At 37.8% G+C, this 17,357-nt stretch overlaps 1 protein-coding gene across 2 annotated transcripts in view; it reads left to right on the top strand.

Moving 5' to 3' along the window:
• Positions 1 to 17,357, top strand: part of UBR1 (ubiquitin protein ligase E3 component n-recognin 1) — a 159,233-nt gene that overhangs the window by 59,977 nt on the left and 81,899 nt on the right. For both annotated transcript variants that reach the window (XR_009185086.2, XM_058294018.2), the window contains exons 10-15: positions 4,238 to 4,326; positions 6,302 to 6,400; positions 7,082 to 7,239; positions 9,389 to 9,488; positions 10,002 to 10,130; positions 15,543 to 15,723. Coding sequence is in view for 1 of the 2 variants with exons in the window: in XM_058294018.2 (XP_058150001.1) it covers positions 4,238 to 4,326; positions 6,302 to 6,400; positions 7,082 to 7,239; positions 9,389 to 9,488; positions 10,002 to 10,130; positions 15,543 to 15,723 (756 nt within the window). In the remaining variant the exon portion in view is untranslated. The remainder of the gene's footprint in view (positions 1 to 4,237; positions 4,327 to 6,301; positions 6,401 to 7,081; positions 7,240 to 9,388; positions 9,489 to 10,001; positions 10,131 to 15,542; positions 15,724 to 17,357) is intronic.

The following is a 17,357-nucleotide window of genomic DNA, read 5'->3' as shown; positions in this document are numbered from 1 at the left end:
TTGTTTGTGCAGTTTTAGAAATTTCATCATTTCATCTAGGCTGTCCAATTTGTTGGCATACAGTTTACCATAATGTCTTAACCTTTTTATTTCTCTGGGGTCTGTCGTAATGCCCCCATATTCACTTTTGATTTTATTTATTTGCATCTTCGTTTTTTTTTTTTCTTTCTTATTCTTGCAAAGGATTTGTTAATTTTATTGGTTTTTCTCAATGTGTTGATTTACCCTATTGTATTTATTTTTGTTCTCAGTTTGATTTATTTCTGCTCTAATTTTACTACTTCTTTCTTTCTGCTTACTTTGGGTTTGGTTTGCTATACTTTTTCTAGTTTCTTCAGTTGCTCAGTTAGATCTTTGAATTTAGCTCTTCTTTTTTAATATAGGCATTCACAGCTATGTAAATTTCCCTTTCAGCCCTGCCTTTGCTGTATCCCATAAGTTTTGATAAGTTGTGTTCTTGTTTTCGTTTATTTTGGGATATCTACTAATTTCTCTTGCAATTTCTTCTTTGGCCCACTGATTGTTTAGGAGTGTGTTGTTTAGCCTCCACATATTTGTGAATTTTCCCCTTTCTTGTCTGTTACTGTTTTCCAGCTTCATTCTATTATGATCAGGGAAAGTACTTTGTGTAATTTCAGTCTTTTTAAATTTATTGAATGCCGTGTTGTGGCCCAACATATGGTCTATCCTGAAGAAAGATCTGTGAGTACTTGAGAAGAATGTATAATCCAGTGATTTGGGGTGCGGTGTTCTGTATATATCTGTCACGTCCAGCTTGTTTATCATGTAAGTTCTTTGTTTCCTTGTTGATCTTTCTAGTTGTTCTATCTATAGATGTGAATGGTGTGTTGAATTCTCCAACTATTGTATTGACATCCATTTCTTCTTTCACTTTTGCTAGTTTGCCTAATATATTTTGGGGCAACCAGTTAGGTACATAGATATTTATGACTGTTACTCCTTCCTGGTGGATTGTCCCTTTTATTCATAAAAACAGTCTCTGCCATCTCCTATCACTCTTTTGCATTTAAAGTCTGTTTTGTCTGATGCCAGTATAGCCACCTCTGCTCCCTTTTTGTTACTATTTGCATGAACTGTAATTTTTCAGTCTTTCACTTTCAGTCTGTTTGCATTCTTGTGTCTGAGGTGAGTCTCCCACAGACAGCACATGGATGGCTCATGTTTTCTTGTCCATCTTCTCTACCTGTGTCTTTCGATTGGGGAGTTTAATCCATTAAGATTCAATGTTATTACTGTAAAAGTATTACTTCATCCGTTTTATCCTTTGGTTTTCATATGTTGTATCTTATTTTTGTCCATCTTTTCACCAATTTGGTTACCCTTTCTGATAGTCCATACTCTCAAATGTATTTTTTTAAAAAGATTTATCCCCTGCCCCCCACCCCCACCCCATTGTTTTTCTGCTTGCTATCTGCTTTCTGTGTCCATTCACTGTGTGTTCTTGTGTCTGCTTGTCTTCTCTTTAGATGGTACCCAGGAACCGATCCTGGGACCTTCTGGAGTTTCTTGTGCCACCTCAGCTTCCTGGTTTGCTGCATTTCTTACTGTCTCTTCTGTGTCTCTTTTTGTTTCATCATCATGCTGTGCCAGCTCTCCGCGCAGGCCAGCACTCCGCATGGGCCAGCACTCTGCATGGGCCAGCTCTCCACTCGGGTCAGCTTGCCTTCACCAGGAGGCCCTGAGAATTGAATCCTGGACCTTCTGTATGGTAGATGGGAGCATAATCACTTGGGCCACATCCACTTCCCTCAAATATATTTTTGCTCATCCATTGTGTCTTTCATTCCCGTAAGCTCCATTACTATTCTTTGCAGGCTTTCAGATTTTTCTTTGGCTCATCCGGGGTCTTAATACCTTTTGTCTCTTTTACCATATTTTCCACCAAATTCTTTTAGGAGATTTGTGTGAACGTCATTGATTAGTTTCTTATTTATTTGTAAAGAATTATACCTCATGATCAAGCATTTGTGTTTTTTTTAAAAGATTTATTTATTTATTCCCCCGCCGCCCCCAGTTGTCTGCTCTCTATGTCCATTCGCTGTGTGTTCTTCTGTGACCGCTTCTATCCTTATCAGCGGCACCCAGAATCTGTGTTTCTTTTTGTTGTGTCATCTTGTTGCATCAGCCCTCCTTGTGTGCGGCACCATTCTTGGGCAGGCTGCACTCTCTTTCGCGCTGGGCGGCTCTCCTTATGGGGCGCCCTCCTTGTGCGTGGGGCTTCTCTACGCAGGGGACACCCCTGCATGGCACGGCACTCCTTGCATGCATAAGCACTGCACATAGGCCAGCTCCACACAGGTCAAGGAGGCCCAGCTCCACACAGGTCAAGGAACCGCAGACCTCCCATGTGGTGTGTGGACACCCTATCCATTGGGCAAAGTCCACTTCCCTGATTAGTTGTCTTAAATCCTGTGCCTCATCAGTATTTTTGATTTGTTCCTTTGTCTGAGCCATCTCTTCCTCTTTCTTAACATGGCTTATACTTTTTTGCTGATATCTAGGCATCTGAATATGCTGGTAAATTTATTGTGTTCATCAATTTGTCTCTCTTACCTAGTGGTTTTGTTTCACAGCTCTTCCTTGACTTTTTTTTTTTTTAAGATTTATGTCATTTATTTATTTCCTCCCCACTCATTGTTTGTACTCGCTATCTGCTCTCTTATGTCCGTTCACTGTTTGCTCCTTTTCTCTTTAGGGGGTTCTGAGAACTGAACCTGGGATCTCCCATGTGGGAGAGAGGCACTCAATAGCTTGAGCCACCTCTGTTCCCTGCTTGTTGTCCCTCTCATTGTGTTTCCTCTTTGTATATCCTTTGTTGTGTCATCATCTTGTTGAGTCAGTTTGCTGTGCCTGCCCATTGCACCAGCTCAGTATCTTGCTTGTCTTCTCCAGGAGGTACTGGGAACCAAACCTGGGACCTCTGATGTAGTAGGTGGGTGGTCAATAGCTTGAGCCACATCTGCTTCCCTCTTCCTTAATTTTTAATTCAACTTATTCTAAATCTTTAAATTTGCCTGGCTTAAGTTGACAAAGCAGGGCCAGGCATACCCTAATGGGGTGCAGATCAGATCCAAGGGTCCTGAGACATGGAGACTTCCACAAAGCTTTTTTTCTTCTTGTAGTTTCCCACTTGCTAGCAGGTGGCGTTGATCAGTGAAATTTTCAGGAGATATCTCTTTCAGTCTCCACTTGATGGGCTGGCTAGGACTAAGATTCAGAGTAGGCTCTGCTAGCCAAACCCGCTGAAGAGAAACCACTCTCTGCCCTCCTCCACACTCTCCCTCTTCCCAGGGAGGAAGATCTCTGTTTCCCTCTCTGTTGGCCACAAGTGAGCCACAGATTTTACCGAGGCAGTTCACCTTGAGAGTGTGGGGTTGGTACTTCCCTGGCAGTGGAGGCAGGTACTAAACGGTTTTCATTTTGGCCTCTTTGTCTCTGTCTTTTTGCCTTCTGGATGATGCACAGCACTCTCCTGATCTACAGCTCCCTCGGATAGCTTTTTGCCCTTCCTCCATTCTTTTTGTAAGAGAGTTGAGCCTTTACAACCTGCTCCGATGCCATCTTTCCGGAAGTCCTCAGAACCGAACTCCCACTGTTTTTTACTTGATTTGACACTTGATGTATTCTGAAGTTCTTTAACTGTTTTCTGGAGCTTTGAGAAACATGTTCTGCCAAGTCTTTCTGGTTGTTCAAAGCTTTTTGGGGGTCGGAGCCCTGAAGCATTTATTCTGCTGTCTTGATCAGGCAGCATGACTACTCCTTTTTAATTATAGTTCCTTTTCATTTAATCAAGGACAGTAAAAATGTGTGTGTGTGTGTGTGTGTATAGAGTAGTGATATTATTAAAGAGATGTTTTCATTTTTAAATCTAAAGAACTGAAAGTGAAAGTTGAGAGGAAAGTTCAAGGGATTAGAGAAGGGAGAGCATAGAGTAAGTATAGTTTTGAGGGAAATAGAGTGAAAATAAATGGAGAAAGGTTGGGAGGGGATGAAAGGAAATAAAGTTATAGGGGTGCAGAAAAAGAGAGAAATACATATATGTATTTTAAACTCCAGATGTTAAACTACTGTTAATGCAGTAAGTACCATTCATATGTGAGTCCATGAGTTCTAGTAACCTATGAAGTTTCATATAATATTCTGCTACTTCTAATCACTGCAATGTTCTTTTTTGCCTTGGTGATATCCTTTTCCCCCCAAAACAAATGATCTATAGGTGCCCGTAAGATCCTTCATGAACTAATCTTCAGCAGTTTTTTTATGGAGATGGAATACAAAAAACTATTTTCCATGGAATTTGTGAAGGTAATTACTTATTATATATAAATAAATAAGAATAGAAGTATGTTTCTGTTAAATAATAGAAGCAAAGAGGATAATTATGAATCAGAAGAATTGATTATTTGATTCTTTCGTCAAAAGTTCATGTTACATAAATATTTTCAGAAATGGCATTTGTTTGTTAGTTTGTAAATAGCAATCTGGGAGAGAAGATATGTGGAAATGACCAATTATTTACCTAGAGAAAGAGCAAAAGAAGGTTATCACATTCACATATCCACTCATTCTTTTTAATCATTTTGCTTGTTAATCAAAATTAAAACAAAGAGTAGAAGTGACTAATTGAAAGGCCTTGGGAAGAGGCACAAATGTGCATTCTAATGCAGCAGGAGTCTGGTGGGCAGAGTTTACTTAACTGTTTGAGGATAAAAAATAAAGGTAAACTTTTTGTTTTGTTTTTTTTTATGCTGTGTTAGTGATCTGTTGTATGTCCTTTACATTGTTTTGTGTCTTTTTGTTTATTTCCCATTACATTCCAAAGTTAGGCAAAACAGGGACCTCCTTGACTCTCCTCCTTTGCCATTTACAAAGTTATCCATGGTTGGTTTTTCTTTTGATTTTGAGTTGCAAGCATTTTTGTAAGACTTAACACAGGGCCCAGAGATAGGACTTAGGACGGAATTGGAAGCAGAGAGAGAAATAATGATTGTGATAGACCAATGATATTGCAAGAAAAGGGACCTGCACTCTCTGGATTTTAGAAGTAGATTGCTTGAAAATAGCTAAGACAGGCAGCGGACTTGGCCGAGTGGTTAGGGCGTCTGTCTACCACATGGGAGGTCTGCGGTTCAAACCCCGGGCCTCTTTTACCCATGTGGAGCTGGCCCATGCTCAGTGCTGATGCACGTAAGGAGTGCCCTGCCACACAGGGGTGTCCCCCACTTAGGGGAGCCTCACGCATAAGGAGTGCACCCTGTAAGGAGAGCTGCCCAGCGTGAAAGAAAGTGCAGCCTGCCCAGGAATGGTGCCGTGCACATGGAGAGCTGACACAAGATGACGCAACAAAAAGAAACAGATTCCCGTGCCGCTGACAACAACAGAAGCGGACAAAGAAGATACAGCAAATAGACTCAGAACAGACAACTGGGGTGGGGAGGGGGGGAAGGGGAGAGAAATAAATAAATAAATCTTAGGAAAAGAAAATAGCTAAGACATTTGGTGTATGTCTATCCTTGAGAGGTGATGACCAGGACTTTGACTGTATTTTTCTAAAGTCTTTCGAGGAAATATTGGAGTGTATCTGTAATCTAAAATAAAAGATATTTTTCTGTATATGAAAGCTCTTCCTGTGTTGATGACATTTTGTTGTACACCGTGGTTACGTCTTATCCTTGGTAGGAACTCTGGAGGATAAAATTAAATATGTAGATCAAGTATACAACATTGTGCTAACACATAACAGATGCTTGAAACATGACTAGGACTATTATTATTTTGTTCTGCCTTTTTATCAGGGCTATTTTCACTTGTTATGCACCAGTAGAGACAAACAGTTGTTTGCAGTCATTATTCATTCTGTTAAGCCTAGATTGGATCTGATTGGTTTGTTTTCTGGGTTATATCAGTTGTTAAATAGTTTGAATATAGCCCCTGCCCTATATCATTGGTGTACAGTCTGCTAAAGATTGCCCAGATTCTATGTTTAAAGAAAGGATATATTGTACCATTGCAATCCTCTGTTTTTTTACACATTGTTGTTTTGTAGTTCTCACTTTTATCTCTGCTAATTTGGGTAGATGGATTCATATTTGCCCTTTTGTATCTTTCTAATTGCTTTTAAGATATTTTTGTTGACTCTGGTATTTTACCTTAATAAATAAGGAGTTATATAATTTTCTTCTTATAGATAGAAACAAACTTGAAACAGTTGCTAAAATTGGTATATTAAAAGTTTTTAGTAGTGATTTATAATTGATTATCTTCTTCTTATGTCTTTCAGTATTATAAACAGCTGCAGAAGGAATATATCAGTGATGATCATGACAGAAGTATTTCAGTAACTGCACTATCAGTTCAGATGTTTACTGTCCCTACCCTGGTATGTATCCATTATTTCTTTGTAATCTTTCTAAAAATACTTGTTTTGCTTTATAAATTTTCACTTAATGGGAATCAAAACTATGTGGGAATCCTGTGTTGGGCTAATACCATTTGGACAGTTGAATACTTCTCTGGTACCTGCATGTGAATAACACTTTCATGGTACCCAACGACTAGGCAGTTTGTTGAGTGGGAGTGATGGCTCTATGTCTAAATGTCCTAATAACCTTCAAGTGAAGTACAGGGCTGGTTCCTAGAATAATTTAGGAGCACTGCCTTTTCAATACCAAAGCAATCTTTTACTATTCTTTTGTTCTTATTGTTTGGGAGGATAAATCAGAGAAAGATAAGACTAAGAGGAGAACATTATGACTATCAAGCATTTGCTTGAGGTGATGGTTGTACATCTGGGAAAAGAGTGGAGTGGATAATTCTGCTTCCTTTTTTGTACCACTTTCTGTTTCTTCTGTACAGTTTGGTTAATAGTTAAAGTAGAATTGGTTAACTCTATTTTTTCAAAAGATCAGAGGAAAAAATAGCAAAGTTTCTTTTCTGCATTGGGAATAGGTAGAGAGAGATGCCAGAAGATAATTATGTGATAAAAGTCATGAAGTCTATTTATGTTTGTTCTCCTTTGCTCATTTTATGATCACTGATGATAAGCATTAATACTCTGCAGGCTCGACATCTTATTGAAGAGCAGAATGTTATCTCTGTCATTACGGAAACTCTGCTGGAAGTTTTACCTGAGTACTTGGACAGGAACAATAAATTCAACTTCCAGGGTTATAGCCAGGACAAACTGGGAAGAGTATATGCAGTAATATGTGATCTAAAGTAAGTTGTTTGGGCCAAAAGGAGAGGGTACCACAAACACAGTGTCCTTATTTGCTCTATTTTATAAATAAACCTCTGATCCTTTTGGTTATCTTGATTATATGATGATTGCAAATACAATAAAACTGCCAACTTTTGGCCTTACCAAATGAATCTCCATTGTGATTACCAAGCCTTTCATTTGTACTAAATCATTTTGGTTTTCTCCCTCTTGTTTAGTGTTTTTGTGCGTAGATTCAGATGACTTTGTTGACGCAAATTTCTTTCTAACTCCCTTTTATTATACATATAGAATCCAGTTATCGATGTTTGTTTGAGTTTTCTTAATTAGGTTTTGTTTCTTGAAACGGATTGAGAGTTTCCCTTTATTTTTTCACTTTATTTTTTAGAACATAGAGTACAGGTTAATAGGAGACACAATGTGGGTTGAGAAGGGAGAGCTGATCCTGAATGTAGTATGTACTCTATAGATTAGTTCCATAAGTTTAGTTAGCATATTTAGATCATATCAGTGAGACCATACAGTATTCATCATTTTGTGTCTGGCTTTTTCACTCATAATAATATCCTCAAGGTTCATCCATGTTGTCCTATACATCCCACGTTCATTTCTTCTGAAACCTAAATAATATTCCATTGTGCATATATACCACACCACATTTTGTTTATCCATTCGTCAGTTAATGGGCACTTAGGTTGTTTCTATCTTTTACTAATTGTGAATAATGCTGCTGTGAACATCAGTGAACAAATACCTGTTTGAGTCCTTGCTTTCAGTTCTTCTGAATACATTCTTAGTGGCAAGATTGCCAGATCATATGGCAGTTCTGTATTTAGCTTCCTAAGGAACCACCAAACTGTCTTCCACAGAAGCTGCATGATTTTACATTCCCACCAACAGTGAAGGAGTGTTCCTATTTCTCTGCATCCTCTCCAGCACTTGTAGTTTTTTTTTTTTAATTAATGGCCATTCTGTCAGGTGTGAAGTATTAGCCCATTGTAATTTTGATCTGCATTTCCATAATAGCTGGTGACGTTGAGCATCTTTTCATGTGCTTTTTGGCCAGTTGTGTTTCCTCTTTGGAAAAATGTCTATTCAAGTCTTTTGCTCATATTTTAATTGGGTTGCTTGTCTTTTTATCATTGAGTTGTGTGGTCTTTATGTAAAATGGAAATCAAACCCTTATCTGATGTGTGGTTTCTGAAAATTTTCTCCCTTTGAGTAGGCTGCCTTTTCACTTTCTTAACAAAGTCATTTGAAGTGTTTAATTTGAGGAGGTCCCATTTATCTTTTTTTTTTTTTCGTTCCTCTTGCTTTTGGTGTAAGGTTTAAGAAACCACAGCTTACTACAAATCTTGAAGATGGTTCCCTACATTTTCTTCCAGGAGTTTTATGGCCTAGCTTTTATATTTAGGTCCTTGATCCATTTTGAGTTAATTTTTGTATAAGGTGTGAGATAGGGGTTCTTTTTCTTTCTTTTAGCTATGAATATCCAATTCTTGCAGCACCATTTGTTGAATAAACTGTTTGGTCCCAGCTAGATGGGTTGATAGCTTTGTCAAAAATCACTTGATCATACATGTGAGGCTCTATTTCAGAACTCTCAATTCTATTTCATTGGACAATCTGTCTGTCTTTATGCTGGTACCATGCTGTTTTTACCACTGTAGCTAAGGAATATACTTTAGAGTTGGAAGTGAGAATCCTCCAATTTGCTATTCTTTTTAAAGATATTTTTGGCTAATTGGGGGCCCTTACCCTTTCGGATACATTTTATAATTTGCTTTTCCAGTTCTGCAAAGAAGGTTGTTACAATTTTTGAGAAATTGCATTGAATATGTAAATCAGTTTAGGTAAAGTTGACATCTTAATGATATTTAGCCTTATAATCCATGAACACAGAATGTTTTTCCATTTATTTCAATTTTCTTTGATTTCTTTCAGCAATGCTTTATAGTTTTCTCAATACAAGTCCTTTATGTCCTTGGTTAAGCTTTTTCCTAAATAGTCCTATTCTTTTAGTTGCTGTTGTAAATGGAATTTTTGTTTCTCACTTCTTCAGTTTGCTCTTTAGTAGTATATAGAAACGCTATTGATTTTTGTGTGATTAATCTCGTATCCTGTTATTGTTGTCTCTTGAAATAACAGGTATATTCTCATCAGCAAGCCGACAGTATGGACAGAAAGATTAAGAATGCAGTTCCTTGAAGGTTTTCGATCTTTCTTGAAGATTCTTACCTGTATGCAGGTATGATAGTTCTGTACTCACAGAAATTCATTGTAAAAAATTTAATCTATCTTTTCATGTTTTGTTTTATTTAACAAATCGTGATTTTCTTTCATATCTTTCCTTTAAAAGTCCAGTTTTAAAAACTGTATGAACTGCTCCTGCTTTAAAAGATCTTTCTTCATATCTTAGTTTTCTACTGCTACTGCTATTAATGTTTATTGAATGCTTACCATATGATAGATACATTAGTAAGCACTTTATATGGGTTATCTCTTTGGTTCCTCAGTAGTCGTATGAAGTAGTTCCTGTATTGTGTGTGTGTGTGTGTCGCCATCTTACATATAAGGGAATTGAAGCTTAGAAATAATTTATTCATGGTTATATAGAAAGTGGAAGAGCTGGAGTTTGAACCCATGCATTCTGACTAGAATATTAACCATGTTAAAATGTTACTCAATTTTATATTTTCCCAGTAGAGGAGCAAAGAAAGGAAGCCCAAATAAGTATATGTTGAATGAGTCTTTCTTGCAGGGAATGGAAGAAATCAGAAGACAGATTGGGCAACACATTGAAGTTGATCCTGACTGGGAAGCTGCCATTGCTATACAAATGCAATTGAAGAATATTTTGCTCATGTTCCAAGAGTGGTGTGCTTGTGATGTAAGTAAAATTCATATGTAAGATCTGACAAGATCAGTGTGTTGTTTTTTTCAACAGTATTAATAGTTTTATGTTTTAACCTCCTTGATGTAAAGCTTTTTATTTAACTTGTTTCCTATATATATGAATTTGTCTTATTATATTTAGGAGGAAAATCCAGTCTTTTAACACTTTGATTAGAAAATGTGCCCCTGTCATAGTTTTGTTTATCCTTGGGAATAGGTGGGTTAAAAAATGTATGTTTCTGTCTATCAATCAGTCATTTCCATATAAATGAATATGAATAACTTGATAATCTGGACCACACAGACTTTAAAATATTCCAAGAATGGAAAGAGTTGGGTAATTTTTTAGTCATGACTTTGGTTACATGTATTAAACCACTAAGAAACAATTTCAAAATATAGAACTACTATATTTCCTTATGCAACAATCTTAGAATGTAACCCTCTTTAAACACATAATTCTACCCCAGATTCCCTTTAGGGTAGTTTACTTCATTTCTTTTCTGAGAAAATTCCTATGTGAGTCAAATTCCTTCATCCTTTCTAGTTTCTCTGTACCTGTGACCATAGTCTGTTCACTGATTCAAATTTTCTGTATCTTTACTAGAGATCTCTTTCTTTGTAAATCTAATGCCTCTGCCTAGGCTGTTGGTCTCACCCTTTATTACTTCTTCTTGGAGTTTCTTTCCTCAATTACCTCCTCTGGTATATCCCACTCTTAAAGCACATAGGACTCCCCTAGCCTTAAAACGAACAATCATTAAAAAGCTCCCCTTTTCCCTACTTTTAAAAAAAGCCACTTTGGCTCCCCTCCCTGACACCCAAGATATTAAGCTGGGGTAAAACCCTTGGTTAACTTCAGCATACTGAGAGGGGCATAGATATCTTCCTCCCTGTCAGCTGTTTTAAGAGAAAAGGAAGGGGGAGTGGGGGGCCAGCAGAACCCACTTTGAATCTCTGCTCTGGGGAGTCTACCCAGGAACACAGGAAAGCTGAGACTGAAACCCTCTTTGGAAAGGTGTGCCAGCAAGTGCCATCTGCTGGCCAGTCTGGAAATTAGATGCACAAAATCTGTTTTCTGGTTTCCCTATATCTTAATCCCTGTGAGAAAATCTGCGCCCCATTAGTGAGTCCCTGGCCTGATTTTGATAACTAAGCTGGACAATTTTAAAGACAGAATAAGTTGATCCAAAATTCAAAGAAGAGCTGTGGGGGGTGAGGGGGGAACAATAGGCAAGAGAGAATTTGGCCAACAGAGTAAATTCACCAACATATTCAGATGCCTAGTCATCAGGAAAAAATTATAAGGCATACTAGGAAACAGAAAAGATGGCCTAGCCAAAAGAACTACCCAAATATCATGAAGAGATACAGGATTTAAGACAGTCAGTGATAATCACATGACTCTCTTAAATCAATTCAAAGAATTTAAAGAAAATATGATTAAAGAATAAAGGATATTAAGACACTGGGTGAGGGGAAGCACACTTGGCGCAATGGATAGGGCATCTGCTTACCACATGGGAGGTCTGCGGTTCAAACCCCGGGCCTCCTTGACCCGTGTGGAGCTGGCCCATGCGCAGTGCTGATGTGTGCAAGAAGTGCCGTGCCACACAGGGGTGTCCCCTGCATAGGGGAGCCCCACGTGCAAGAAGTGTGCCCTGCAAGGAGAGCTGCCCAGCGTGAAAGAAAGTGCAGCCTGCCCAAGAATGGTGCTGCACACACGGAGAGCTGACACAAGATGACTCAACGAAAAGAAACACAGATTCCCGGTGCCACTGATAAGGATAGAAGCGGTCACAGAAGCACTCACAGCGAATGGACATAGAAAGCAGACAACTGGCAGGAGGGGGGCGTAAATAAATAAATAAATCTTAAAAAAAAAAGACACTGGGTGAGTATAAAAAACAATTTGAACTGGCGGCGGACTTGGCTCAGTGGTTAGGGTGTCCATCTACCACATGGGAAGTCCGCGGTTCAAACCCCGGGCGTCCTTGACTTGCGTGGAGCTGGCCCATGCGCAGTGCTGATGCATGCAAGGAGTGCCATGCCATGCAGGGGTGTCCCCCGCATAGGGGAGCCCCATGCGCAAAGAGTGCGCCCCGCAAGGAGAGCCGCCCAGCGTGAAAGAAAGTGCAGCCTGCCTAAGAATGGTGCCGCACACACGGAGAGCTGACACAACAAGATGATGCAACAAAAAGAAACACAGATTCCCGTGCTGCTGACAACAACAGAAGCAGATAAAGAAGACACAGCAAATAGACACAGAGAACAGACAACCGGGGTGGGGGAGTAAGGGGGGATAAATAAATAAATCTTTAAAAAAAAAAACAATTTGAAAGCCTGCAAAGAAAAATAACAGACTTTATGGAAATGAAAGACACGATGGATGAGATTAAAAATGTATTAGAGTCATGTAAGAGCAGATTTTAATTTCTTGAAGACAGAATTGGTGATTTTGAAGACAGAACATCTGAACTGGAAAAGAGAAAAACAGAAAGAAAAAAGAGAATGGAAAAAATGGAACAGAGTCTCAGGGAATTGAATGACAACGCAAAATGCACAAACATTCACATTATTGGTGTCACAGAATGAGAAGAGAATGGAAAAGGGGCAGAAAGAATATTTGAGTACATAATGACCAAAAACTTCCCAACTCTTATGAAAAAGACATAAATATCAATACCAAAAAGAATAACACACCCTAAAAGGAAAATATCTGAATGAATCTACCCCAAGACACATACTATTTAGAATGCCAAATATCAGAGATAAAGAGAACATTCGGAACAAGAGAAAAGTAAAGCATCACGTATAAGGGAACCTCAATAAGATTAAGTGCTGACCTCTCATCAGAAACCATGGAGGTGAGAAAAAAGTTGTATGATGTATTTAAGTACTGAAAGAGAAAAACTGGCAGCCAAGAATACTGTATCCATCAAAACTGTCCTTCAAAAATGAGGGTGACTTCAAAGTCTTCACAGGCAAACAAAAACTGGGAGAATGTTACTAAGACACCATAATTACAAGAGATACTAAAGGGAATGCTGCAGCCTGAAAGGAAAAAAAAAGATTTGGAGAAGAGTATAGAAATGAAGATTATTTCTTCATATCCTTTATACCCTGTATCTCTTCAGGATATTTGGGTAGTTCTTTTGGCTGGGCCATCTTTTGCTGTTTACTAGTGTAAAATGACAGAAAATAGAATGATACAACAGCAGAGAGCCAAAGGGCAAAATGGATGAAGTAAGTAGTGCCTTTACAATAATGTAACAACTTTGAATGTTAATGACTTGAATTCCCCAATCAAAAGACAGACTGATAGAATGGATAAAAAAATGAGTCATCTATATGTTGTCTACAATAACACACCTCAGATCTAAGGACCAATGAGGTTAAAAGTGAAAGGTTGGTAAAAGATATTCCATGCAAATAGTAATCAAAAAAGAGATGGAATAGCAATCCTAATATTGGACAAAATAGATTTCAAATGCAAAACTGTTACAAGAGATGAATAAGGGCATTATATATTAATTGAAGGGGCAATTCACCAAGAAGAAATAACTATAGTAAATATTTATGCACCTAACCTGAGTGCCCCAAGGTACGTGAAGCACACACTGGCAAAACTGAAGGGAGAAATAGATGTTTCTACAGTAATAGTTGGGGACTTCAATACACCACTCCCAGCATGGGATGGAATATCTGGACGGGGAATAAATAAACAGAGAGCTTGAATATATGATAAATGAGCTAGACCTAACAGACATTTATAGAGCATTGTACCCCAAAGCAGCAGAATACACATTCTTTTCAAGTACTCATGGATCCTTCTCCAAGATAGACCATATGTTGAGTCACAAGACAAGTCTTAATAAACTTAAAAAGATTGAAATTATACAAAACACTTTCATAATGGAATGAAACTGGAAATCAATAATGGATGGAAAAAGGGAAAATTCATTATGTATGGAAATTAAACAACACACCCTTAAACAAAATCAGAAATGGTAAAAGCACATCACGGTGTTTGTAACTAGAAGCACTATTATATGGCTATGACAGTGGTTGAAAAGGTCATGTATCTTACTTGAAGGAAAGCTAAAAAGTATAATATGCGACTATGAGATAGTAAAACCTCATGTAAAACAGAAATATGGGTGATCTGTGCCTGTTTTTACAAAATATAAATACAAATATATTAGGAAGAAGGAAAAAGAATAGCAGCTATGTGTATGGCAGGGGAAGCACAGAGAGACTGAGAAGTGATGAATTTTGTTTGTTTTTTGTTTATTATTGTTATTAGAATAATGAAAGTGCTCTAAGAATGATTGAAGCAATGAATGCACAAGTACATGATTACACCGAATACCATTGGTTGTACACTTTGGATGAATTTATGCTTTATTATAATAAATAATATGTATCAATAAAATTGATTTGTTTTTAAATAGCCTCTTCGTTTTGCTACCTCTATGAACTATGTTCTGTCTCTTTTTTTCCTCTCTTCTCTCCCACAATTGGTCACAAATTGAGAGTGGCAGTCACACTCACAGATACAGTTGACTTTAATCTAGCACAGTAGCTTCATGAAAAAATAAGGACAGGTAATAATGTCCTTGACTTTCATCTTCTGGCTGTTTCCTCTGTGGCTTTTTCTGTGACCTTTCCTATAACTGGTTCAGTAGTAAGTTTAAGACCTATTCTGAGCCCCACCTTATCTGAAGTAACCTCATCAGAAGGTCCTGTTTTCAGTGACAGGAGTTCACATACACAAGAATGGATTAAATTTAAGAGCATGTTTTTCTGGGGTGCATACACCACACTTTCTCTAATCTATCATCTTCAATGACACCCCTAATTCTTCTTAAAACAATGCTTTGACTACATTTTTGTCTTTCAGATACCACCAGTGTATTCACATACAGATGCCAAGGCATATTTCTTATCTAATTGCTAACCAATCCCATGCATAAATGCTTGAATTTTTCTAATTTTTATTCCAACTCCTCTGAATAAAAGTTGTATTTTTCCTTATTTATATCTTTGTTTATTCTGTGACCCTGTTTAGAATGCCCCCTTCTCCTTATCTTTTGCCCTTACTTAAATTCCATGTATTCTTTTAGACCCCTCACCAAGGTTACTTTCACAATAATGTTTTCCCATTGTTTGTGATACCTTTCTTTGCCCTCTTGGAGTAATTTTTACCATTTGTTTGACATTTAAAATTATTTGCTTTGACTATAAGTTTGTGTGTATGCCATTATTTTCTATTGTTTTGTAATCCTGTAGAAGTAACTCTAGCCAGTGTGTAGAACAGTCTCCAGCTCATATTAAGTAAGTATTGAGTGGTGAGTGGTAAAGTAGATAACTTGTCAACTTATTTGCATTTTTATTTTCCTTTTAGGAAGAACTTTTACTGGTGGCTTATAAAGAATGTCACAAAGCTGTGATGCGTTGCAGTACAAGTTTCATATCTAGTAGCAAGACAGTAGTACAATTATGTGGTCATACTGTGGAAACTAAGTCCTATAGAGTATCTCAGGATCTAATAAGCATACATCTGCCACTCTCTAGGACTCTTGCCGGTGAGTTTTTGTTTTTTTGCATGTTTCCATTAGTTTTGCTTTCTGGATATATACAGTAGTAGAATCATTCTATTCTTATTCCCTGCCCAATGTGCACTGACATGCTCATACCAGATACTACAATTCAGAGCTGACACTGTCCCCAGAACTCTGTCTAGGGATGATTTTTCACTTGGGCTTTTTGTCGTCTTGGTCATCTAGGGTATCCTTGTGGTTTATATATTTAAGGGCTACCTTGGTAAATCGTCCCCCACCCAAATTTAAATATAATAAATATCTGGTTTTAACACTTCTGACTGCCTGACTTGTCCAGTGTATTGTCCATGTCACTGTACTTTCACCACTAAAGAAATGATAGATTTTCTTTAATCATTCATTGATTTAAATCTATGTAAATTAACCCTTCATCTAAACAGGGTTTTTTTCCCGCTTTATTGGAGTATAATTTATATACACTAAAATAAGCACATTTTAAGTGTACAGTTCAAGTTTTGACAAATTTGTACACCCAAGTAACTAACCACCACCACCACCAACATACCCCCCAATCAAAATATTGAATATTTTCCCTTTGCATTGCAATTTACCTCCTCTCTCCACTTCTAATACCTAGCTTATTCTGATTTTTATCAGTATGGATTAGTTTTGCCTGCTCTAAAACTTCACATTTACATATATGATATAGATTCATACAGTATGTATACTTCTTTGTCTAGCTTCTTTTGCTTTGCATGTTTTTATCCATATTATTATTTAAATCAGTAACTCATTCATTTTTATAGATGAGTAGCATTTCATTATACAATGAACTGCAATTACTTTTTCCATTTACCTAATGATGCCACTTGAGTTCTATCCAATTTTTAGCTATTTTGAATAAAACTATATTAACATTTGTGAACAAGTCATTTATGCAGACATATGTTTTAATTTCTCTTGGATAAATATCTAGGAGAAGTGAGGCTGAGTCATATAATAGATGGATGTTTAATTTTTAAGAAACTACCAGACTAATTTCTAAATTAGTTGTAATATTGTACAGTCCAGCTATCAGTGTGTGAGTTGCAGTTGCTCTACATTCTCATCACTACTTGATACTGTCATTCTTTTTAATTTTAGCTCTACTAAAGTCCTCTCTCAGTTTTTATGTGCATTCCCTTGATTTTTAAAGATATTGAGCATCATTTCATGGTCTTATTTGCCATGCATTTTTAAAAAAGGATTTATGCCCCCAATCCCCCTCTTTGTCTGCTTTCTATGTCCATTCACTGTTCATTCTTCTGTGTCTGCTTGTCTTCTCTTTAGACGGCACCAGGAACTGATCCTGACACCTTCCAGAATTGGTGAGAGGTGCTCAGTCTCTTGTACCACTTCAGCTCCCTGTCTGCTGTGTCTCTCCTCTGTGTCTTTTTGCTTCATCATCTTGCTGCGCCAGCTCTCCACTCAGGCCAGCTTGCCACTTGGGCAAGTGTGGGTCAGCACTCCTCCACAGGCCAATCTCGCCCTGTGGGGCAGTGCTCTGCATGGGCCAGCTCTCTGCTTGGGCCAGGTAGCCATGCAGACCAGCTTGCCTTCACCAGGAGGCCCCAGAATCAAACCCTGGACCTCCCCTATTGTAGTTAGGAGTCCAGTTG

Source organism: Dasypus novemcinctus, chromosome 3 (genome assembly GCF_030445035.2).
Source record: "Dasypus novemcinctus isolate mDasNov1 chromosome 3, mDasNov1.1.hap2, whole genome shotgun sequence".
Classification (NCBI taxonomy): Eukaryota; Metazoa; Chordata; class Mammalia; order Cingulata; family Dasypodidae; genus Dasypus; species Dasypus novemcinctus.
Note: the sequence above shows the minus strand (reverse complement) of the source record. Positions and strands in the feature narration are given on the sequence as shown.